Below are 26,274 nucleotides of genomic sequence, written 5' to 3'. Positions count from 1 at the left end.
CTTCCGCTCACCCAACAAATAAAATTCAAAGTACTAACAACAACTTACAAAGCCATTCACAACCCTGCCCCCAGCTACATCACTAACCTGTTCTCAAAAACCAAACCACTCTATTCGGTCCTCCCAAGATCTCCTGCTCTCTAGCTGCCCTGTCACCTCCTCCCATGCTCACCTCCAGGACTTCTTCTGAACTTCTCCCATCCTTTGGAGCTCCCTACCCCAATCTGTCTGACTATCTCATAATCTATCCATCTTTAGACAATCCCTGAAAACCCTTGTCTTTAAAGAAGCCTAACCTGCTTCCATCTAATACACTGTGTTTTTACTTTCTCCATCAGCTTGTCTCCCACAGTTATTACCTTTTGTAGCACTGGACCCTCCTTCTTAGATTGTAATCTCTAACAAGCAGGGCCCTCTGATTCCTCTTGTACCAAATTGTACTGTAACTGTGTTATCTGCCTTTATGTTGTAAAGCGCTGTGCAAACTCTTAGCGCTATATAAATTCTGTATAATAATAATAAGTGCGGACTTTAGATTTTTTTATAAGGTAAGGGGAATGCTTGGGGTCACACTGGAACCTAATTTCAGTTCTACTTTTAGTTCTAAGGGCCCATTCACACTATATGCGGTGACAGACGCAGGGACACACAGGAAACAATTTGTTCCTATGTGTCCCATTCACACTGCAATGCTGGCTAGCGTTGTCAATACAGAAATGTTGCACTGCAATGGTGGGCAGTGCAGTACACTGCCTTAAACTGTGGTGAATCAAGTGTATGTTTTGTACATTTCAAATGAAGCTAATACAAAGCAATAAAAAAAAAGGAGCAGTGCAATGCAGTGAATCATGCATCACACTGACCCCTAGTGCAGCAGCAACGCAGAGGCTGCTCTGCAATTTCACGGAGGAGAAGTGTGAATTTGCCCTAAAACTGGACAACCTTGCTAAAATAATGCTGCCTGTTTCTGGATGCATAATTTTTTTCCCAGGTGTTGCCATGCATGAATATGAAATATTGAGAAATGTGTCAATTGAATTAAAATTCTCGGCTGTATAAGGCAGAAAATTTGGCATTTAAAATATATACTGTGTAAACTCAACATTTCATATTCTTTATATGTTCCTACTGTATCGTGTACTTGTATGAAAAAGTCCCCTGTTCTCTTTGTATTGCTTCCTTTGTGTAAAATCCCTGGTGTTCCTGTCAGTCCCCCTGATTTCCTACTAAAAAGCAGGAGAACACACTGTGGTCAGTTCTCAAGCTGTGCTGAGAACTGTAACTGCTCTCTTTCAATGATCAGACTTGTCCCGACACTCTGTTTCTCACCCCTCCCCCCCACATGCAGCCCTTTACTGGGACGCTCAGTGTCCTGTTGTTCCTCCTCCTCTCTCACTTATGCAGCTGAGAACAAATGGAATGTGATCACTTATAAAAAAAAAAAAAAAAAGGGAAAAAAGAAATCTATAATGTTTTTATATCTATACACAAATGTTTTGCATTTCATTTCTATTTTAAACTGAATGGGTTGATTTGCAAGGTGAGAGTTTACAATCACTTTAAGTGACACCCTTTATTGACTAACTTGAGTTATCAAGGATGCAAGCTGTCAGGATTACTCAGATCCCTTCTTCAGCGTGAAAAAGGGATCGGAGTTATCCCAATAGCTTGCTTTCATAATAACTCATGTTAGCCATTAAGGATGAGCTTGGACGTGTTCTCGCAGCCCCCATGCAGAGCCCGCCAGGAAGTCGGCACGGCGCTGTGCTAATCACAGGTAGTGAGACATTTTCCCGATGTGCGGCTGCAGAGATCGGGAAATGTCTCACTGTCTCTGATTAGTGCAGTGCAGTGAGACTTCCTAGCAGGCTCTGCCTGTGGGCTGTGCGAACACGCCCAAGCTCATCCTTATTAGCCATTAAAGAGTATAACTTAAACTTCAATTTTTTTGCATTATTTGAAGGCTAATGTGGTACAACAGTGTATATATAAATAGGGAGGTTTTGGTGAGGTGGGTAAAATCTATGGCTATGGAACCAGTGTAAAACACAGCAGAGCCTTCCTAAAACATGGGAATCCAGGAAATACCTGATTGCCTCTTGGGGGGATCAGGAAGGTCCCCCCCCCTCTGTAGCAAATTGGATCATGTTTTATTGGGGGGGGGGGGGGTTGCCTTCCTCTGCATCAACTGTGGGTATTGGATAGCGTTAATGAAGGTTTTCTATTTGTGTGTGTTTTTTTTTCTCTGTTGGTTGACTTGGATGAACTTTGTCTTTTTTCAACCAGATTACCTATGTTAACTATAGGGTATCTGAAAGACTCATTTCTATGACAAGTCACCCCAAAAAGAATGTATTGCTCATTTTAGGATAGTGGATAGATCTTTGGTAATTATTCCTTATGAGAAGATACAAAATGGAAATTACTCATACCCGCAAGCCTTTTATTGTTGGCTTTGGCCTAGAACCATCGAATATTGTTTATTTTGAACTTGGTTTCAAATTAGCAATTCGACATGACTATAGCAAACGATTTAGGATACATTTATTTTTATATGCAAAATAAACTCTGTGTTATCACATTAACCACTTCCGGACCAGCCGCCGCAGTTATACTGCGGCAGGTTGGCTCCCCTGCGTGAAACCACGTAGCTGTATGTTGGCTTGCGGGGTCTGGATAGCAGGGCACGCGTGCACCCGCTGCACAGTGGGGTTGCCGATGCTCATGGCCGACGGTCGCAATGACCAGGAGACACAGAACAGGGACGTGTAAACATACACTTCCCTGTTCTGTTCTGACAGGAGTGACAGATCGTGTGTTCCTATTGGCTAGGAACCACGATCTGTCACTTCCTGTAGTTAGTCCCTCCCCCTTCAGTTAGAATCACGTAGCAGGGAACACAGTTAACCCCTTGATCGCCCCCTAGTGTTAACCCCTGCAGTCACAATAAAAATCGCAGATCGCTGCCATTACTAGTAAAAAAAAATAATAATAAAAATACTATAAATCTATCCCCGATTTCGTAGACGCTATAACTTTTGCGCAAACCAAGCAATATACGCTTATTGCGATTTTTTTTTTTTACCAAAAACATGTAGAAGAATACATATTGGCCTAAACTGAGAAAAAATGTGCTTGTTTAAAAAAAAAGATGTGGATATTTATTATAGCAAAAAGTACAAAATATTGTGTTTTTTTCAATATTCTTGCCCTTTTTTTGTTTATAGCGCAAAAAATAAAAACCTCAGAGGCGATCAAATACCACCAAAAGAAAGCTCTATTTGTGGGGAAAAAAGGACATCACTTTTGTTTGGGCACAACATCGCACAACCGCACAATTGTCAGTTTTTTGCCCAATCACAATAAACGCTCTGGTCAGGAAGGGGGTAAATTCTTCCGGGGCTGAAGCGGTTAAAATGAAAACTTTAGTACATTTTAATAGTTTAACTTGACTGCAGAAGTGTACTGCAGGAACTGCAACTGAAAGTTTCAAGCCAACAGAAAAAAATTATATTTCAATGATGACATCACTCATGTTGAATGTATTAAGGGGGTGGGAGTAAAGGTTTTAATTTTGTGTACTATTGGTAATTAAAAGAGGAAAAGCATGTCCCTTGTATTCTGTTAATACTCTTACAACAGTATTTAATAACCTAATTTTTAATATATTTTAGCTTCAGTGTGATTCCAATGCTTGATCTGTTATTTATTGTATTGAAGTGTACCTTGCACTTCAAGCAAGGTCTGTTTACCTACTGAGGCCTCCCCCAAAATGGCAAAACACTGCAGTAGGGATAAAAAGCTGATAAATGTGCTGACCTTACCCTGGCTTCCATACTACAGGGGGAGTGGGGGATTGATGTTTTCATCCTTCCAATGAGATCTTGGGGAATGCTGGATAGCCCAAATCTAGCAAAAAGGGGCAGGATTAACTGGTAGTGGCAGTGCTAGTTCACAGAAATAAAATTGCATTAATGCTGATTTTTTTTTTTTGTATGAAGAGCATCACAAAAATCAGAACAAGAAAATACATGTGGTAAATTTAGCAGGTGTGCAATCAAAGATTTGCATGTTACACTCAACTAATAACATAGGGTAAAGGCAATACTGCATGTTTTATACTTTGGGAATTAATGCTAATGCATACAGTAATACTGAGGATTGTTTAATATTCACTCTATTATTTATAAAATCCCCAAGTTATTTCTAAAAAGCAAATATCCTTAAAGGCTTCACATCACTTTATGATATTAAAGTCAAAAAAGTTTTTTGGTTTAAAATAAAAAAGAGGGGGTACTTACCTGTTCTGTGCACTGCTATTGCACAGAGCAACCCTTTACCTCCCCTTCTATGGTCCCCCACCGGCACTGTCCAGTCCTTCCAATTCTTGTGTGCCCCCATAGCAAGCTGAATGCTATGTGGACAAGTGCAGGTGCAATCCTGAGCTGGACTGTGTGCATCCATAGACACAGACAGCATGGCTTGGCCCTGCCTCTCGCTTCCTACTCATAGAATTTTATTGACAGCCAAAAGCATCTGCTGCTGCCTCTGTGCTTGTGAGAACAGGATGCAAATGGGCACATGTTATGCTTTTGTCTATCTATTAAGGTTCTTGCGGTAAAACCAAGGAAGCTTAGACTTCTGTGGTGTATCAATGCTTTACTAAACAGGAATGCTGCACATACAACTGTAGGATACACAACACAACACAATTCATAGCTTACAAAATATGCCTACAAATATAAGCATGTAGAATATGTACGCATTAACCACTTCAGCCCCGGAAGGATTTACCCCCTTCCTGACCAGAGCACTTTTTACAATTTGGCACTGCGTCGCTTTAACTGCTAATTGCGCGGTCATGCAATGCTGTACCCAAACGAAATTTGCGTCCTTTTCTTCCCACAAATAGAGCTTTCTTTTGATGGTATTTGATCACATCTGCCGTTTTTATTTTTTGCGCTATACACGGAAAAAGACCGAAAATTTTGAAAAAAAATGATATTTTCTACTTTTTGTTCTAAAAAAAATCCAATAAACTCAATTTTAGTCATACATTTAGGCCAAAATGTATTCGGCCACATGTCTTTGGTAAAAAAAATGTCAATAAGTGTATATTTATTGGTTTGCGCAGAAGTTATAGCGCCTACAAACTAGGGTACATTTTCTGGAATTTACACAGCCTTTAATTTATGACTGCCTATGTCGTTTCTTGAGGTGCTAAAATGGCAGGGCAGTACAAAACCCCCACAAATGACCCCATGCAAAATACTCACTATACCTCTCAGCAAATAGTTTGGGTTGTCTACTTTCCAAAATGGGGTCATTTGGGGGGGTTTTGCCACCTGGGCATTCCATGGCCTCCGAAACTGTGATAGGCAGTGAAGAGTGAAATCAAAAATTTACGGTCTTAGAAAGCCTGAAGGCGGTGCTTGGTTTTCGGGGTCCCGTACGCGGCTAGGCTCCCAAAAAGTCTCACACATGTGGTATCCCCGTACTCAGGAGAAGCAACAGAATGTATTTTGGGGTGTAATTTCACATATTCCCATGGCATGTTTGAGCAATATATCATTTAGTGACAACTTTGCGCAAAAAAAAAAAAAAATTGTCTCTTTCCCGCAACTTGTGTCACAATATAAAATATTCCATGGACTCGACATGCCTCTCAGCAAATAGCTTGGGGTGTCTACTTTCCAAAATGGGGTCATTTGGGGGGGTTTTGAACTGTCCTGGCATTTTATGCACAACATTTAGAAGCTTATGTCACACATCACCCACTCTAACCACTTGAAGACAAAGCCCTTTCTGACACTTTTTGACTACATAAAAAAATAATTTTTTTTTGCAAGAAAATTACTTTGAACCCCCACACATTATATATATTTTTTAAAGCAAATGCCCTACAGATTAAAATGGTGGGTGTTTCATTTTTTTTTTTCACACAGTATTTGCGCAGCGATTTTTCAAACGCATTTTTTGGGGAAAAAATACACTTTTTTAAATTTTAATGCACTAAAACACATTATATTGCCCAAATGTTTGATGAAATAAAAAGATGATCTTAGGCCGAGTACATGGATACCAAACATGACATGCTTTAAAATTGCGCACAAACGTGCAGTGGCGACAAACTAAATACATTTTTAAAAGCCTTTAAAAGCCTTTACGGGTTACCACTTTAGATTTACAGAGGAGGTCTACTGCTAAAATTACTGCCCTCGATCTGACCTTCGCGGTGATATCTCACATGCATGGTGCAATTGCTGTTTACATTTGACGCCAGACCGACGCTTGCGTTCGCCTTAGCGCGAGAGCAGGAGGGACAGGGGTGCTTTTTTTTTTTTTTTTTTTTTTCTTTATTATTATTATTTTTTTTTATCTTATTTTTAAACTGTTCCTTTCATTTTTTTTTTTTTTAAATCATTTTTATTGTTATCTCAGGGAATATAAATATCCCCTATCATAGCAATAGGTAGTGACAGGTACTCTTTTTTGAAAAAATTGGGGTCTATTAGACCCTAGATTTCTCCTCTGCCCTCAAAGCATCTGACCACACCAAGATCGGTGTGATAAAATGCTTTCCTAATTTCCCAATGGCGCTGTTTACATCCGGCGAAATCTAAGTCATAAAATGCTCATAGATTCCGGTTTCTTAGGCCATAGAGATGTTTGGAGCCACTCTGGTCTCTGATCAGCTCTATGGTCAGCTGGCTGAATCACCGGCTGCATTTTCAGGTTCCCTGTTGAGACAGGAGAGCCAGAGAAAAACACAGAAGATGTTGGGGGGGGGGCATTCCCTCCCACTGCTTGTAAAAGCAGTCTAGAGGCTAATTAGCTGCTATGATTGCTTTTACATGAAAGCCAACCGCTGGCTGAAAAGAATAATACCAAGATGATACCTAAACCTGCAGGCATCATTCTGGTATAACCACTCAAAGTCGTGAATGGCGTACCTGAAGACAAAAAAATGGTTAACAATAAAGCACAGTAAACGGTAAAGTATAAAAAATTGCATACCTGAAAAGCAAACATGATAAAACATAATAACAATAAAACATTGCAGAATAGAATACGGTAAAAAAGAGCAGAACAATAGAGAGAGAGAGAGAACAATAAAACGACAACTATTTTTTTTTATTTTATATTTTTGTATGTGTTTTTTTTTTTTTTACACTTTTTTTGTAACTGTAACTTTTATAACTGTAACCGGTTAAAGGTTCGGGTCTCTCAAAATGCGATGGCATCTTGGGAGACCCTGTGAAAGTGTGCCTAGTCTGTGGAATGCTGTACCCTACGCTAATACTCAACTAGTGAATGGTAGCGTTCAAAACATTCACCAATGCAAAGACCAGGATTTTCAGGACAGGAGGGACAATAATAGCAGGTGTCAGGCCTATATCCGTGCTTGCTGCAGACACGACATCTTTTTTGGGGGGGTTCGTTGGGTAAGGGTACTCGGGAGGACATAAAGAAAATGCCTCTCATGCAGCTGACTGCATTTGGTTGGGGATGTGAATGGGGGAAGTACGGGCGCTGCAGAAGTGGTGGGTTCCCAATTAGGATTGGCGAATGCAGCAGGAAGGGCATTATGGGCATGACGGGCCTGTGTTTGTCTTCTTGGTGGCAGCGGGACACTACTTGTGCTTGCCACCTCACCAGCTTGAACTGCACTTATGGGACTCGCCACGTCACCAAGTGTTACTGCAGTGCGGGTTTGACTACGACCGGGGTGTACTAGGCCGCTGGTGCTTGCCAGTTCACCAAAACGCTACAAAAAAAAACTGTTAGCGATCACAGGGATCAGGCCTGACTCTGCGAACGCTGCAGTTATGCGTTTAGTGTTTTGTAAGTGACAGTGATCGATCGATACTGCACTTGGGTGGGCTGGGCTGGGATGGGAGGAGGGGCAAAACGCAGGTGCTAGCAGGTATCTGGGCTGATCCCGCTAACACTGCGTTTGTGGGAACCCTAAACTGCTGGGGACGCTAGTATAGATCTGATCGGATCAGATATTGATCCGTTCAGATACTATACCACTAAGGGAGGTGTATGCTGCGTGCGTGGGTGTTAGTGGTACTGGCGCTAACCTGACGCTGCCTGGGGCTGGTGCTTGCCAGTTCACCAAAACGCTACCAAAAAAACTGTTAGCGATCGCAGGGATCAGGCCTGACTCTGCGGACGTTGCAGTTATGCGTTTAGTGTTCTGTAAGTGACAGTGATCGATCGATACTGCACTTGGGTGGGCTGGGCCGGGCGGAGGGGCAAAACGCAGGTGCTAGCAGGTATCTGGGCTGATCCCGCTAACACTGCGTGTTTGGGAACCCTAAACTGCTGGGGACGCCAGTATAGATCTGATCGGATTAGATATTGATCCGTTCAGATACTATACCACTAAGGGAGGTGTACGGTGCGTGCGTGGGTGTTAGCGGTACTGGCGCTAACCTGACGCTGCCTGGGGCTGGTGCTTGCCAGTTCACCAAAACGCTACCAAGAAAACTGTTAGCGATCGCAGGGATCAGGCCTGACTGTGAACGCTGCAGTTATGCGTTTAGTGTTTTGTAAGTGACAGTGATCGATCGATACTGCACTTGGGTGGGCCGGGCCGGGCGGAGGGGAAAAATGCAGGTGCTAGCAGGTATCTGGGCTGATCCTGCTAACACTGCGTTTTTGGGAACCCTAAACTGCTGGGGACGCTAGTATAGATCTGATCGGATCAGATATTGATCCGTACAGATACTATATGACTAAGGGAGGCGTATGCTGCGTGCGTGGGTGTTAGCGGTACTGGCGCTAATCTGACGCTGCCTGGGGTGACGCATATCACCGCCGAGCGATCAGGGGGCTAAACCTTTATTCGGTAATAAACGGCGGGTGCCCTGACACTATAAAAAATAAACGAACTAACCAGTGTCACCCGTAACGGTTATACGGTGATCAGTGGTGAAAGGGTTAACTAGGGGGCAATCAAGGGGTTAAAACATTTATTAGGTAGTATATGGGGGTCCCTGTCGCTATAAAACGCTGACGGCGAACCTCAATATTTACCTCCCTAACTAGCGTCACCAGCGACAATAATACAGCGATCAGAAAAATGATCGCTTAGTGACACTGGTGACAGGGGGTGATCAAGGGGTTAAAACTTTATTAGGGGGGGTTAGGGGGGTAACCTAGACCTACAGGGGGCTAATACTCACTGCCCTAACACTTCTAACTGTCACAAACTGACACTATGCAGTAATCAGAAAAAAAAAAAATACTGCTTGGTGTCAGTTTGTGACGGGGGGGTGATTGGGGGAGAGATCGGGGGGGGGGGGGTCGGGGGTGTTTTATGTGCCTGGCATGTTCTACTGTGTGTGTGTGTGTTGGTGCACTCACTTGTCATCTCTCCTCGGCGCTGGAACGGAAACTGCCGAGCCGAGGAGAGATGACATCACATCCTCTGCCTGTGTGTACTACACACAGGCAGGGGAGGATTCCGATTGGCTGGGAGCGATCGCGAGGGGGGGGCCACGATCGGATGGTCTCCCCCTCGCCTCTCAACGCTCCCAGTCAAATGCCGACCGCCGCTGGCACCGGGGGGGGGGTCCGATCGGACCCCCCGCCCGCAGGAGGCAGATCACGTATGGGTACGTGATTCTGCCTGCCCGTGCCATTCTGCCGCAGTATATCTGCGTTAGGCGGTCGGCAAGTGGTTAAGTAAACTGAACAGTTACTCAACTTAGGTGTCAAGATGTAATGTCTTTTATGGTTCCTTGCTCAGTCCAACTTATGTCTCCAAAGTTATCCAGCTTCCGGCAGCCATGTGTTACTCCATCGTCCTTCCAAACGCATGCCATCTTCGAACACATGTCTCTTTCAAAAGCTAAATCTCCTCCCCCTAACTCCTGCTTAGATCACATCCTGCCGACAACTTCCTGTCTCAGCTCCAAGACCTATCCAATTTACATATCAAGGGGGGGGAACAGGACCTGGCTTCCTTCAATATGTTTTCCTACATATGGTCTCAAATAATATAACTAACTCCATATTATTGCAATAAATTCACTATACAAATGGCCATAGCAACACAGCACAGCACTGGATCGATACAGCAGTGTCAGTATTTATAGAAGGGGGTGGGGGTAACAGCTAGTGGAAGGTTTTTTACCTTAATGTGGGTAATGTATTAGGGAAAAAAACCTCTTTCAGCCCCGAAAGATTTTACCCCCTTCCTGACCAGAGCACTTTTTGCAATTCGGCACTGCGTCGCTTTAACTGACAATTGCGCGGTCGTGCGATGTTGCACCCAAACAAAATTGAAGTCCTTTTTTTCCCACAAATAGAGCTTTCTTTTGGTGTATTTGGTGTATTTGATCACCTCTGCGGTTTTTATTTTTTGCGCTATAAACAAAAAAAGAGCGTCAATTTTGAAAAAAACTCAATATTTGTTACTTTTTCCTATAATAAATATCCCCCAAAAATATATAAAAAAACAATTTTTTTCCTCAGTTTAGGCTGATATGTATTGTTCTACACATCTTCTACATCGCAATAAACGTATATTGATTGGTTTGCGTCTATAAAATAGAGGATAGTTTTATGGCATTTTTATTATTGTAATGGCGGCGATCTGCGATTTTTATCAGGACTGCGACATTATGGTAGACACGTCGGACAATTTTGACACATTTTTGGGACCATTGGAATTTATACAGCGATCAGTGCTATAAAACTGCATTGATTACTGTAAAAATGTCACTGATAGGGAAGGGGTTAACACTAGGGGGCGATCAAGGGGTTACTTGTGTTCCCTAGTGTGTGTTCTAACTGAAGAGGGGAGGGGACTGTGTAGGGGAGATGACAGATCGCTGTTCATACTCTGCATGAACAGACGATCTGTCTCTTCTCCCCTCAGAGAACCGGAAACTGTGTGTTTACACACACAGATCCCGGTTCTCGGTGTGCCCCGAGCGATCGCGGGAGCCCAGCGGTGATCGTGACCGCTGGGCACTCACATCGGCTCCGTGGGCGAGCAGAGGGCGCGCGTGTGCCCCTAGTGGCCAGAATTAGAAGCGACATAACATGATGGCGATTCGCGCAGCTGAGCCATGTTACCGCAGTACAACTGCGGCGGCTAGTCGGAGCGATCGCGGTTAAGGGTCTATGCACACTTAAAAATCACTGCTACTACAGGAGTTTTGTGTTTTGCCTGTAGAAGCATTTCGGTATTATTCTATGTGTCTGTGCACATTAGGACGATTACAGGTACATTTTAAGCTCAATGTTTAGAGGTAGGAAAAATAACGCTTCTGGTTTGCATTTGTAATTGGAGCTTTCTGGCAGAAAAAAACGCAAAACTCTCCTGAGCTTGCCTAAACTATGTAAACAAACGCTCTATGTGAGCATTTTTTTCTGCCAAGGGAACAGACTTTTTTTTAAGCCCAGTGTGCACACTAGGATTGAAAAACGTTGCTTCTACAAGTGTTTTGCACTTTGCCTGTAGAAGCAGCTCAGTGTTATCCTATGTGTCCATGTGCATTAGGACATGTAGAGGCATATTTTAAGCTCAGCATTTAGAGGCAGGAAAAAACCCAGTGGATTGTGTTTTTGAGAGTCTTCTCACAGAAAAAAAAAGACTAAACGCTCATAAACACTAGTACTAAATTGCTTTATATGAGCGTTTTTCTGCACCAAAAGAACTGGCATTTTTTTAAGGGCAGTGTGCATGAAGTCTAAATTAGCAGTGTCATTATGTATATGGTTTTAGGCGGTGTTACTGCTAAAACATGAGTTTGTAACTATGGTGATGTTCCATAGTAAGCATCAGTATTTATTTTAAACCTTCAGTGTTTTTCAGTTTAGCACATTGAGCGCAATAAAATAAACATTTCCTAGTTGACTATTTGCTAAAAGAGTTAACACTGGACAGTGCAGTCTCCAGCACATTTAATTTGGAGTGCTGCATGAGTCTTTGGAGAAATAATTAATGGGAAATAATAATAGTTTTGGATGGACAGGTACTTAGATTTTTGGATTTGGATTTTAACCTCACTAAAAAAATGAGAAGGCAGATTAATATTTAGCCTATCTGTAGATTGTTTAAATAATATATCACTTACTATTAATGTCTTGTTAGTTGGCTTACATTTTAGCTTTATTGCACAATTCAACCTAACCTGTCTTATAATCCATATGTTTGTTTTCTGTACAGTGCTCAGTTGAATGTGGTTCTGGAACCCAACAAAGAGATGTCATTTGTATTAGAAAGACTGCGGAGGGGTTCACTGTGGTGAAGCCACATGAATGTTCCTTTTTGGAGAAACCACCAAATCAGCAGTCTTGCCATCTCAGATCCTGTGGCGCAAAATGGTTTTACACAGAATGGAGTACGGTAGGTTTCTAAAAAATATTTGTACACCAGATGTATAAACAAGTACTTGTGGCAGATATTCTGTCATTGGTGAGAAAAAAAATCAACATTTTTCACAAATTTCACAAATTTCTCACGTATTACATGTCTCAGACTATATAACAGGATAATCAATAAACTAGGCTAATAAGATGACTTCTCTAAACAAATCTGCCATAAGGTGTGAACAAATCTGTTAGGTACGAGCTGATGAATCTGTTGAATTCTGACAACATGATGAATGGCTTTATTGATAAGCACTGAGCTGGCATGGGGATCACATAACCCACAAGAGTTTGACCTAAACCTGAGATGCTGGCTGTTTGCTAAATGGGTGAACTATATTGCCAGATTTGGCCAGTTTGCCTGACCGCAAAATTCTCCATCTGCTTTGATCTGTCCTTAAAGGTGTTTAGGGATAAAAAGGGGAGGGGTCTAAACTGCACTGAAAAAATAGGAGGAGAGGCAGAAAAAGTCCTTAAGTGTACTGTGTAGACGGTAATGTTACTGGGAAAAAATAGGGAATAAAGAAGATTACAGTTGTCAAGGTTGCACCACATAGTATGGTAGACGCAACCTTCTGAGTGTGTGTGTGTGTGTGTGTGAAGGATACCACTGTCCCATGCAGGGAAGAGTTAGGCTGCTGTTGAGGCCTCAGAGAAAAGTCACTAGAGTGGGACTTTAAGGAGTGACAAACTGATTTTTAAAGGAGGGAAGACCCAGTCATTCACTCAGTTATTCAAATGGCAGAGTCACCCATAATAATGTATGTTGCTATTTATTCAGACATAAATTGCACTTTGAGGAGGATACAGATACTAGAAAGGGCAGGATTCTTGTGCAACACTGTTCAACTGAGGAAGTGGCATATTTCAGTTATGAAACGCATCTTTGGAATAACAGATAAATGATATATCTGATTTAAACATGACAACTTTGACCTATTCCTAAATAGCAACATATGTTACTATGGGCACCTCTGTCATTTGAATAGTCGTAATTTTTTATTTTCAGGACAATTGCAAAGTTCTGTCAAACCTGTGTTCAGACTATCATTTTAATTGTCCCACCTCCTCCATTTTCCTCTAGCTGCACTCAATGATGCAGTTCTAAAAAGAAGAGAGTATGTACACCCAGGAACATGCAGAAATGTGCAGGAACACACATACATGTGACAATTTTCTTTCTGAAAGTCTCTTACAACACTCGATGTAGCGGCTCTCTTCCTCTATCTTCTCAGCCAGTACATACAGATCAACCAGTGAATGCAGTTGCTGAGGTTACTCTATCCTGTCTATAGTGACAAGGCCTCTATATTACCTCTGGTACACTTTAAACTCTGCTGATCAGAGTATTCCAAAAGGAGTGGGTAGCTTTTTTTCCTTAAAGAAGCATTAACATTTTTATATAGACAACATCTCTAGTGTTATATGGAAAGGTGGGCTATATACTCAGGACCTAATTTGCAATTTGCTCAGTGCGGAACACATTTTGTACTTTTTACCACTCTGTCATTTCAGCCTGTGACTTCCACTACAGCTAACCCCTTTTTTTCACCTTGGGGTGTTTATTTTTCTTCCTGGTTAGCAGTGGAAATGTTAATTTTTGTTATGCAGGGATTTATGATTTGGTTAATGCAACTTGTTACTCCACCCAATTGCAAGAGTTTAAAATTTCCCAGAACTGAGTTTCAGTCAGCTGTTGTTTCACCTGTAGGACCCTGTAAGACCCTGGAGGGGCCACTGGATATGGTCTCGCTTACGTGTTCAGAGGCTGCCAAGCCCATACAACAGTGGTACTCCCACTGACAACACAGGCTTAAGCCTGGTACACACTATCAAGTTTTATAATCTGAAGAGTTCATGAAACAGTTATTTACTTGTATAAAACTAATTTCCATTCAAGGACAATGTCTTAGCTATACCACAAAAATATCATATCGGTTATCTCAATGTCTACAAAAGAATGGGATTCCTGCCTACATTTCTGTAAATGCTTATTCATACTTTCTTTATTCATGGCAACATGTTTATGTATTTAGAAGGCCTTTAAAGTTTATTTTTCACAGACAGCTTTTAAAAAACAAGTAAACAGCTAAGTGTTTGAAAACCGTGCTGATGCTCTTATGTTTATAGTCGAGTGTCCATAAAACTGGGTTTGTGTAAGTTTGTATATTTAAGTTATAGATCACAATGTGATCAAGATGATTTTTTTCCCTTCAAACCTGTGAGTGAAGGAAGTACTTTTTCACATGTGCACAGCTGTAGTGTGTTGGCTGAATCTTTCGTGTCCCCATGCAACCCAGAAGTTCAGCTCAGACATTGAATGCCATATGTGTGTATAGCCAAGGCTATTTAAGTAAGAGTGCAGTCTTGTTGATTAAAATACAACTCCTTCAAAGTAACCTATATACAGTGCAAGGAAGTTAGTAGACTTTATTGCATAATCTTACCTTTCTTTGCTTTGGTGAAATTAAAATGTATTTTCCAATGTCCTTTCTCAAAGTAGCTGCTTATTGGGAGGGTTGGGCTTCATAATAAAACACCTGAGCAATTGTAGTGTTGAATAAGAAAAGGTGCATCATTTACATCCCTCCACCACTGTGTTTTCTGCTTCCCAAACTCAATAAGCTTTATGGAAAGCAAAACATGGCTCCTCTTGCATTATCGCACTCACTGGACATGACTCTTTTGCTTACACCTTTCACCAGCAGTATTAGAATGATAGTCCTGGAGCTTGCACCTTTAAGACCACAACAGCTGTGGTCTTAATGTCAACCAATAATCCCATATTGGTTGACATTAAGCACAGCACTTCCACTCTAGCTTTGTTTATGTATTTTGCACAACATTTGGTAGGTTGTTACATCCTGTTGAAATAATCAGCATTTTCTAACAGTAGTGAACACTCCAACATTTACTGACGGGGAATTCTGTTTTAACGCCAGCTCGATTTGCTCTGTGAAACTTTAAGATCATATCTTATTTTGATTGTTTTAGTGCTCTAAATCATGTGAAGGTGGTTTCCGGGTTCGTGAGGTCCGATGCCTGGCAGATGACATATCACACAGTGACAAATGTGAAGCAGAACTTAGACCGGAAGACAAAGAAACATGCAATACTCAGGACTGCATCCCAGAAATAGGTAACAGATGTTATTGCTGCTTGGAAACAAAAATAACAATACACTTTTATTAGTTGCCTTACTGTTATGCTGACCCATGGACTTCAATAATTTGTGAGCCACTGACCTGGAAAATATATACAGATTGTTAAAGGTATTGAAGCTTGATGATCAGCAAGGTGGTTAGACTGCTATTATTTTCAGAGTAAGAGTTATTAAAGGCTAGTCTCCATATTTCTCCCTGTTTTTGTACCCTAATAGTATGCACCTAGAGGTGCCTGCATGTCCCAGTATTTAAAGTGAACCTGTAATGACTGATGGGAAACTGCCATTGGTGACTTGGAGGGTAGCACTTGCGTTGTCACAGTGATCTTGGTTTCACTACCTACTAAGTCATTGGCCTGGCATAAGCATCAATTCTGATTTGAAAATTGAAGCACCACACCCAAAAATTTGAGTCTAAAATTAAATTTAGTCCAAATGTTAACTGAGTATCCAATGTATTTCAGGGCTTGACATCACATCTTTCATTGGGGCTTATTTTAGACACAGTGATGTCATCTCTGGGTCTTTGTGCTTCTCTAAACCAGTGTTTCTCAACTCCAGTCCTCAAAGTGCCCCAAAAGGTCATGTTTTCAGGATTTCCCTCAGATGAAATGGCTGTGGTAATTGCTAGACATGTGCACACTGAAATATTTCATTTCGGAATTTCGTTTTCGTCCGAAAAATAAATTTATTCAGTTACTCCCGAAATTTGTTTTTATTTATTTCGTTAAAAAAATGCATTCGTCCGAAAATCCGATATAATTAAGGTTGAATCTGTCATTGAAGGCTTATGGTGTCTGTCAAATGTTCTAAGAAGATTTGACGGAGCAGCTAAACTGTACGACGCTGCAATCGTACATTTCCAGTTGAATGTTCCGCCTACAAGCTATAGTAGAATTCTAATGTTGTATGACACTATTAATAATTATATTTATTAATTATTATTACTAGTCAACCAACATTAGAATTCTATAGCCTATGGGTGGAGCATTTTACCATAAATGTCCGCTCGCGGCGACTGCTTCGTCGAATCTTTATGTCGAATAATCTTGGACTAATAGAGTTAGGTTAGGCACATTCAACCTTTTTCTACTATTGTCTCTATAATGTTGAATCTTTTCTATGTCAAATCTTTTCTCTCTATGTAGAATAATCTTGGACTAATAGAGCTAAAGTTAGGCACATTCGACCACAGGTTCGATGGACACAGATCGCTATTGTCAGCATCATGTCGAATCTCCTATCTATATCGAACTGTTGTCGCAATGAAAATGAAAATAAAGCATTTATTTATGTCGGATCTTTCAGTTTTCGGATTCTGCACGTTCGTTTTCGTTTGTTAAAATGATAATGAAAATACCCGAAATTCGGACGAAAATGCATTCGGACGAAAATGAATGCACATGTCTAGTAATTACTAAAGCCTGGTACACACGATAAGATTATTGGACAAATTTTTGTCAGTTTTTTGTTGCATGCTATTCTCGGAAGTGAAAAGGCCTTTAGGAGATCAAATTTAAAGCAACCCTATTTGCATCCCTTTGTGTTGTGCCCTAATCTAATAAATATGACTTGTTTATTCCTCTAACAGATGAAACATGCAAAGACAAATACTACAACTGCAACGTGGTAGTACAAGCTCGGCTTTGTGTATATGCCTACTACAAGACAGCTTGTTGTGCTTCCTGTGTGAGAGCAGCAAGCAGACAATCAGGATACCTTGGACGAAGATAACAGCTACTGATAATTTTACACAAGAGGCAGCAGATAAGTGGTGTGACAATGACTGATCTGACTCCCTGCCTCTGGCATGTATGGTTTGAACTCCAAATTTTTAAGACATGGAACTTCATCATTACCTTCCAGTTTTATCTGCAACTTTAATAGGAAAATTATGACTTTTTGTAATATGAGCAGAACATTTTTGCTTTACTATTTTAAACTTGACTTTGTGCACACTGCTGGAGAAGTACAATACTCAACCTGCACCAATCTAGAGGAGTCAAATAGAGGCACATGGCTGGTATATATATTTTTCTTCTGGGATTAATGTGGTATTTTATGTACTGTATATAATCGAGAAGTGTTTTTTTTTAGCTGAAACAATTGTCTGGGATGTTGCATTAACTGCCTTGTAAATAATGATTTTATATATAAATTGGAAATGATGCAGTCTTACGGTCTATTTTAGTTTTATGGTACATGTTTAGGTAAACATGTTTAGCAAAAAGTGAGTGATTTCCAAATAATTTGTTGATCAAGAAAAAAAGGAGCGCTCTTTTTTGACAAGTACTACAAATATGATAAATTCTCTTTACCAGATTCTCTCTGTGTGTATGTAACAAACATTTGCAAACGTTTTTCTGTAGTAAAAATGTGTACTTCTTGAACTTGTAAGTGAGAGTCTCTAAAACCATTATGACTGTACACGTTTGTAACTCCAAGCTTCTGGCCCTGAAATTCTGAAGGTTGTCACGGTGGTTGATGAGTCTACAGCATAAGCCTAGAGGCACTATATGTGGAAGAACTTGGACACAGAGACACATGGGCACAATTATTTTCATGCTGATAACATCTGAACATCTCTAAATCTAGCAAGCTGTTTATTAACAAGCCTATGTGAGAAGAGATTGACAGTTCTATGTGGTCTTCTGTGATTTGTCTGCGAAGTGCACAATATTAATTTTTTTTTGCCTAAAAATGTTGACCCTCAATCTGCTATCCTAAATATCTGCCAAGCCAATGCCCCCAAAGTTTGTATTATTCTTATTGTATGTGCTGCCCCCCTAAAGTGAAACTTTAATTTTGTGTAGAGATTAAAATGTATGTATAGGCAAACCTTTTATTTATTTCATTTTTCATCTAGTAAAAAAGCATCACAGCCCCTGTCAAATTTTTATGGTTGTCTGTGTCCCTACTGGGTGGAATCACACTCTCTATTTGTTCTGGTGACCATTGTCGCTGGGACAGAAAGTTATAAGAAATCCAAAAGTTTATAGTTCTCTCTAGAATAAAGGAAAAGGGTAAATCTTCAAATGAGGACCCATGTTCTTGAAAAGCAGAGATTTCCTTCCACTTCCTTGTGTGTCTCCTGGGCAGGAAGTGAAAGTAAATCTACCCAGCAGGAAAAGGCAGCACAACATAGACTGGTGTGGTTTAGCAATGCCCTACTCTAAAATCTAAAAAGAAAAAAAAATGGCTACACATACACTTTAATGAGATCATAAATGGAACAACTGTTATGTTCATTTTTAGCTTGATAAAGCATGGTGAAGTTCACCAGTATGATTGGTCTGCTAGTGCTGCAGCCTCTTGCCTCATGTCAAACAGTTTTTTTGTTTTTATAACCTGGCTCCTACCTTGTTGCCCCAGCTGTTTTCCACTTGGGCAAAGCAAAACTTCCTTACAAAATTTTTTAGCTTAATACTGCAAAAAAAAAAAAAAAAAAATATGTTTTAGACCCCTTCACCTGGGATCCAATGTTTTAGGCTCGGTTCACACCGCAGAACGCTCTGGCTCACAACAGGAGTCCGGTGTGTCTCTATTCACCCTTTCAGGTCTGGTTTCAGCCTGAGTTTTGGGCTGAATTCGAATGTGAAATGGACCAAAAGACACACAGGGCTCCTGTGTAATTCGCACATGAGCCGCTGTGGAGATGTATGAACCGGCTCCATAGACAAATGGTCACAATCTCCTGCTATGTGAATTGGATGCAAGGAAACCTGCATCCAATTCACACTAGTGTGAACCCAACCTCAGGTCCTTTTACCTGGGATCAAATGTTCTAAGTTGCAGTCATTGCTATAATGTTAGGTACCATAATGTAGAAACACGAAAACAACACAGTCACTTCCAGCTCTAAGGGGTCCTCCAAAGTGAAGGGAAACAGGGACATTGGTATCTCAAAACTAGGAGGATACTGCCTTCATCGGATGGGGTAATCCGATGGAAACTACAAAAAAGACAAAATGGAAGGCTCGCACACCTAGTGCATTACCAATGACAATTTATTAAATGAAAAAGTCCGTAAAAAGTGGGTACTCACAAAAAGAAACTCTCATTTGAGCCATATAAATCACACAGAGTATGGACAAGTGCATGACCATATCACAGGGGACAGCTGACGGATTTCGGGGGCGCACCCCCTTCCTCAGAGCTAGGGTCTGAGGAAGGGGGTGTGCTTTTTTATGGATTTTATCATTTAATAAATTGTCAAAGGTGATGTACTAGGTGTGCACGCCTTCCATTTTGTCTTTTTTTAGGTACCATAATGCTGTAATCTTGCGTAATACATAGTCATAGCCCCCTGGTCAAACATAATGAAGATGCAGTTTACCCCACAGTTTTATTTGACATGCCAGGTGTAGAGGACTGCAGCCTCAACATAATAAGCCAACTGTCCCAGTGCACTGAAAGACTGTTAATCATTTCACTTATTTCTAAATAAATGTATTGAGGGTCTTTTTTATATCGTGATCTTAAATTCTGTATATACTCAGCTAAACTATTTATTTAAAGAAAATGCCTCATACTGATATAGTTATACTACATCACCAAGGACATGATAACTTTTGACAAGTCCACCTTACATGACCCATGTTCAGTATATGCTGCATAAATATTATGAGAAATCAGAATCGATCAATAGAATGACAAGTGTTTTTTGTTTATTGGGTTCTGCTATTCTATGGGAGAACTGCTTTGCTGTACTAAAGTTACCAAGTTAAGTTGATATATATAAACATTGGACTATTCACAATAACATGTTCTTTATATTTTTCATGGTTCATTTGATTAATTTAAGTGTATTTTTGCTTCAAAAATGTGCTCACAATGAAATACAGAAGAAAATAAAAGTCAGTATATGCTTAATTTTTTTTTAAATTAAGACCACACTTTCTATAGTTTACATAAGCACTACATTAAATAGGGTGCTTAATCCACCCTCTAGCTTTCAATGTTTTTTTTTTCTCACAGTATAGAGTAGTTTGTGCTAGAACACTTTCAAGCCAGTGTGTTTGTAGCTAAAATTCACAGCAGGAATTCTCATGAAGGAGCAGATAATCACTGTATCATCTCAGTGTGGAAGTCAGCAGGAAACATTCTTATCCAGTTAGACTTGTACTTTTTTATTGGCCAGAAGGCAAATTGGGCATGACAAGCTTTTATGTGGTCTTGGACTTTTTATAATTATTCACCTAGGTGTAATTCAAGGTTTTTTTTGCTGATGTTCACACATGATTATTTTGTCCTCAGTAGCATTTTAGATTTAAATTATTTTTACTAATTTAAATAATTTACAAATAGATACAGCAAAAAAAAAAAAACATTCATAAAGGGAAGAGTATTTACAACTAGTACATGACACAGCAGAAAAAAAACATAACAAACATATAATAAAGGTGTATAACCTAGGACCCTGTACAAATATCAGGGCAACCATAATTATTCCCCAAAGAGGAGAAAAGAGACAACAGAAGAGGTGGAGCCTCCCCACTTCTGAATGTAAATAACCAGATTGATCTTCACCAAAATAGGTCTAGTAACTACCTGACCCCTCTACCTAATCCTTGGCTCTCACAACCTCTCTCCTCTGCCCTCTTTCTTCTTTCCCCTCCATCATCTTCCATCCACCCCTTACTTCATGTGTTGTGACGTGGACAAAAAACAAAAACAAACAAAAGAAAATCAATCAAATAGTGATATTTAGTGAGAAGAAAAAGAAAATGAATTTCATCCTTATCCCTTCCCTTTCCTCCCTCCTTCCAATCTCTCCTTCCATAATACACACCTGCCCTTCCCCTTTTTCCCTACCTCACTCCCTTACTCACTCCTTCCCTCTCTCACCCCCCCTCACTCACTCACTCACTTCTTCCCTCTCTCACTCCCTCACTCAGGGCTGGATTAAGAGCATTATGGGCCTGGTGCTGAGGATTTTGGTGGGCCTCTTTATGAAAATAAATAAAATGAAAACACAAACATTTTTGTTAAAATAAATTAAATTAAAGAGAGAGAGGGGTTGAGAGAGGGGGGTGAACGAGAGAGGATGATGTATATATATATATATATATATATATATATATCGGTATATATTATATATTCTCCTACCCTTTTGCCCCACACCATAAAGGAGATAATAGGTGGGGTGGGACTCGATTCCTATTGAAAAATCCGTTCATCTGTATGCTAGTCCAACGGACCAAAAACGACGCAAGGGCAGCTATTGCCTACTGGCTATGAACTTCCTTATTCTAGTCATATGTCATCACGTTCAAAATGATTGGACTTTGGTGTGATCGTGTGTAGGCAAGTCCGTTTCGTTGGAACTCCGTCAAAAAGTCCTTCGGAGTTCAGTCTGACGAGAAGTCCGATCGTGTGTACGCGGCATTAGAGTTTTAAAATTATATTATTATATTTATAAGAAGAGCATGAAATACATCGAGAGCCTTCAAAAGAATCACCATTTTAATCACGTTTATCCTACCCAACCAGGATAACCTGCCAATAGGGTAACCATTCAAATACTGTTTAATTCTGTTTCCCTCCAAATGGGTATAAAGGTCCAAGAACCCTAAGTTCTCCTTAGGAAACAGAGATGTTTAATATTTCATACTTTTCTACATTAAACTATTAAATGCAGTCCAATACAGAAGGAATAGGAGGGCCCTGCTCATGGAGCTTACAATCTAAAGGGAGGGGGAGGTGGTAGAAAAGGTATTGGTTGCAGGGGATGATCTGATGGAGGGATGAACAAGTACAGTTCTTAGGTGGAAGTGGGATAGGCTTCCCTGAATAAATGAGTTTTCAAGGATCGTCTAAAGGTGGACAGGCTAGGAGCTGATGGATATACTGAGACAGGGAGTTCCAGAGGATGAAATAGGCTCTGGAGAAGTCCCGGAGGCGAGCATGGGAGGTGTTAACATGGGAGCTAGAGAGCAGGAGGTGCTGGGAGGAGTGGAGAGGACTATATGGGCAATATCTGCAGATCATATTGGTGATGTAGCTGGGAGTGATATTGTGGATGGCCTTGTATGTTGTGGTTAGTATTTTGAATTTTATACAATGGGGTAGTGGAAGCCAGTGAAGAGATTAGCAGAGAGTGGCAGCAGTCACAGATCGATTAGTAAGGTGTATTAGTCTGACAGCAGCATTCTTGATAAACTGAAGGGGGATAGCCTGTGTAAAGGTAGGCCAGTGAGGAGAGAGTTACATTAGTCAAGGCGGGATATAACCAAGGAGTTTATAAGTTGTTTTTAGTTCCATTAGGATAATAGGCAGCTTTTTGCTTGGATTAGATACATAGAACATAATATCATCTGCAAATGCAGCTATTTCTATGCCCTATATCTCTTGATTTGCTCGAATCGTCATTAACCGCTTCAGCCCCGAAAGATTTTTACCCCCTTCCTGACCAGAGCGTTTTTTTGCGATTCGGCACTGCGTTGCTTTAACTGACAATTGCGCGGTCGTGCGACGTGGCTCCCAAACAAAATTGACGTCCTTTTTTTCCCACAAATAGAGCTTTCTTTTGGTGGTATTTGATCGCCTCTGTGATTTTTATTTTTTGCGCTATAAACAAAATAAGAGCGACAATTTTGAAAAAAATGCATTATTTTTTACATTTTGCTATAATAAATATCCCCCAAAAATATATAAAAAAAATGTTTTTTCCTCAGGTTATGCCAATCATATTCTTCTACATATTTTTGGTAAAAAAAAATTGCAATAAGCGTTTATTGATTGGTTTGTGCAAAAGTTATAGCGTTTACTAAATAGGGCATAGTTTTATGGCATTTTTATTAATAATTTTTTTTACTAGTAATGGCGGTGATCAGCGATTTTTATTGTGACTGCGACATTATGGTGGACATGTCGGACATTTTTTACACATTTTTGGGACCATTGTCATTTATACAGCGAACAGTGCGATTAAAAATGCACTGATTACTGTGTAAATGACACTGGCAGTGAAGGGGTTAACCACTAGGGGGTGGGGAGGGGTTAAGTGTGTCCTAGTGGTGTGATTACTAACTGTAGGGGGATGGACTAGCAGTGTCATTACTCTGATCACAGCTCCCGATGACAGGGAGCTGTGATCAGTGACACTTGTCACTAGGCAGAACGGGGAGATGCTGTTTACATCAGCATCTCCCCGTTCGGCCTCTCCGTGAGGCGATCGCAGGTATCCCCGCAGCGATTGAGTCCGCGGGACCCGCGACCCAACTCACGGAGCTCCCGCCCGTGCGCGCGCGCACCGCCGGCGGCGCGCATGCAATGCCATGCCAGGGAATTCAAATGGACATACAGGCACACCCATTTGTCCAGCCGTGCCATTCTGCCAACGTACATTGGCGTGCGCCGGTCGGGAACCCGGTTAAAAGGGGTTCCAGGGAAAGTAAAAATAGCAAGGGGGAGAGTGGACATCCTTGCCTTGTTCCATTGTGTGAAACAAATGGTCACGACAGGGTCCCGTTCACTCGGGCAAATGGTTTGGAATATAATGCCTTTATCAGTTTATACATACACGGCCTAAACCTACATGTTTTAATGTTGAAAGCATGTAATCTCAATCCATCCTGTCAAATGCCTTTTTGACATCAATTGACAGAAGGAGGGCTGTTTTTTTGCTTTTCTAAACTCTATGTATTAAAAGGATAGTTCTCGGGACATTAAACTCCCAATATCCCCCTGAGGAAGCCACGTGACCCTGTGATGTAACATGTAGGGGAGGGGCCTGATTACATCACGATGTTCAGAGATCAAGGAATTGCAGTAATGTACAATTTCATTAACATACATCACTGGTTGATGGAATAATCTACATACTGTTACATGCTGTTAATATCTGGCACACTGTGAGCACCAAACAAATGTGAGTGTTTTATCTAGAGTTTTTTTAGCAATAAAAACTGGTAATTTTAAGGATACAACACTATGTATGGTGATTTTCTTTCATGTTTAAGCGGCTGAATGGAGGAGTGACTAAGGATGAGGCAGAAGCATCTGTGTTATTCAAGTATCTGGAAGGACCACTTTGAGTCCCCTTTGATGGGACAAATGCGCATTTAGACCATACGGCTTTGTATGGTCATATACATCTGGTGAAGGATATACACACTGCATGAAGTACGTTTAACTCTGAGTGGTGGATTGTGAGAAGAGGACTGAAAAGGATTTCACATTGTTGTATACTTTATAGTACTGTTTTGACTTTTTTGTTCTATAACACACAGTGACACAAAGGACATTTCACACTGATACTGGGTAGTACTATATGTATGGTTTAATTTATTGATTTATATATATGCATTTGTGCTAAAGTAGTAGTATCACATTTATTATTTCCGTGCATTTAATGTTAAAGTGGAAGGATCACATTTTATTATTTGAAATGATCACATTGTGGAGTGCGGTACTAATTGGTTTATAATAGTATTACTAAGAATACTAGTTGTATGTGGGGTTCCCCAGGGTTCTGTGCTGGGACCAATCCTATTTAATTTGTTCATAAACGACCTGGAGGATGTGATAAACAGTTCAATCTCTGTATTTGCAGACGATACTAAGCTAAGCAGGGCAATAACTTCTCCGCAGGATGTGGAAATCTTGCAAAAAGACCTGAACAAATTAATGGGGTGGGCGACTACATGGCAAATGAGGTTCAATATAGAAAAATGTAAAATAATGCATTTGGGTGGCAAAAATATGAATGCAATCTATACACTGGGGGGAGAACCTCGGGGGGAATCTAGGATGGAAAAGGACTTGGGGGTCCTAGTGGATGATAGGCTCAGCAATGGCATGCAATGCCAAGCTGCTGCTAATAAAGCAAACAGAATATTGGCATGCATTAAAAGGGGGATCAACTGCAGAGATAAAACGATAATTCTCCCGCTCTACAAGACTCTGGTCCGCCCGCACCTGGAGTATGCTGTCCAGTTCTGGGCACCAGTCCTCAGGAGGGACGTACTGGAAATGGAGCGAGTACAAAGAAGGGCAACAAAGCTAATAAAGGGTCTGGAGGATCTTAGTTATGAGGAAAGGTTGCGAGCACTGAACTTATTCTCTCTGGAGAAGAGACGCTTGAGAGGGGATATGATTTCAATTTACAAATACTGTACTGGTGACCCCACAATAGGGATAAAACTTTTTCGCAGAAGAGAGTTTAATAAGACTCGTGGCCACTCATTACAATTAGAAGAAAAGAGGTTTAACCTTAAACTACGTAGAGGGTTCTTTACTGTAAGAGCGGCAAGGATGTGGAATTCCCTTCCACAGGCGGTGGTCTCAGCGGGGAGCATTGATAGCTTCAAGAAACTATTAGATAATCACCTGAATGACCGCAATATACAGGGATATGTAATGTAATACTGACACATAATCACACACATAGGTTGGACTTGATGGACTTGTGTCTTTTTTCAACCTCACCTACTATGTAACTATATGTAACTATGTCTGGCTGTGGCTTCATGACTTTTGAGTCATAATCCAAGAACAAACATACTACAAAACGTAAACTGTGTGTGTCAGAACTGCTGATCTACAAGTTTGTTCAAGGTCAGTCTTTCAGAATATATGGAAACCACTGGGTTTTTGATGGAGGAGTCAGCAGTGGAAACATCCTTAACCGCTCAATACAGATTTCTCATAATTTTGTGAAATGTGGCCAGCACAAGAATAGCAACATTATTCTTGAACCTAAACACAAAAAAAGA

The 26,274-nt window shown here is 40.7% G+C and overlaps 1 protein-coding gene across 2 annotated transcripts in view; it reads left to right on the top strand.

Moving 5' to 3' along the window:
* Positions 1-24,486, top strand: part of THSD4 (thrombospondin type 1 domain containing 4) — a 1,111,101-nt gene extending 1,086,615 nt beyond the window's left edge. For both annotated transcript variants that reach the window (XM_073618833.1, XM_073618835.1), the window contains 3 exons: positions 12,191-12,370; positions 15,388-15,532; positions 17,148-24,486. In XM_073618833.1, coding sequence (XP_073474934.1) covers positions 12,191-12,370; positions 15,388-15,532; positions 17,148-17,290 — 468 coding nt within the window. In that variant the 3' untranslated portion in view covers positions 17,291-24,486. The remainder of the gene's footprint in view (positions 1-12,190; positions 12,371-15,387; positions 15,533-17,147) is intronic.
* Positions 24,487-26,274: the final 1,788 nt, after the last annotated feature.

Source organism: Aquarana catesbeiana, linkage group LG03, assembly GCF_042186555.1.
Source record: "Aquarana catesbeiana isolate 2022-GZ linkage group LG03, ASM4218655v1, whole genome shotgun sequence".
In the NCBI taxonomy this organism is placed as follows: Eukaryota; Metazoa; Chordata; class Amphibia; order Anura; family Ranidae; genus Aquarana; species Aquarana catesbeiana.
Note: the sequence above shows the minus strand (reverse complement) of the source record. Positions and strands in the feature narration are given on the sequence as shown.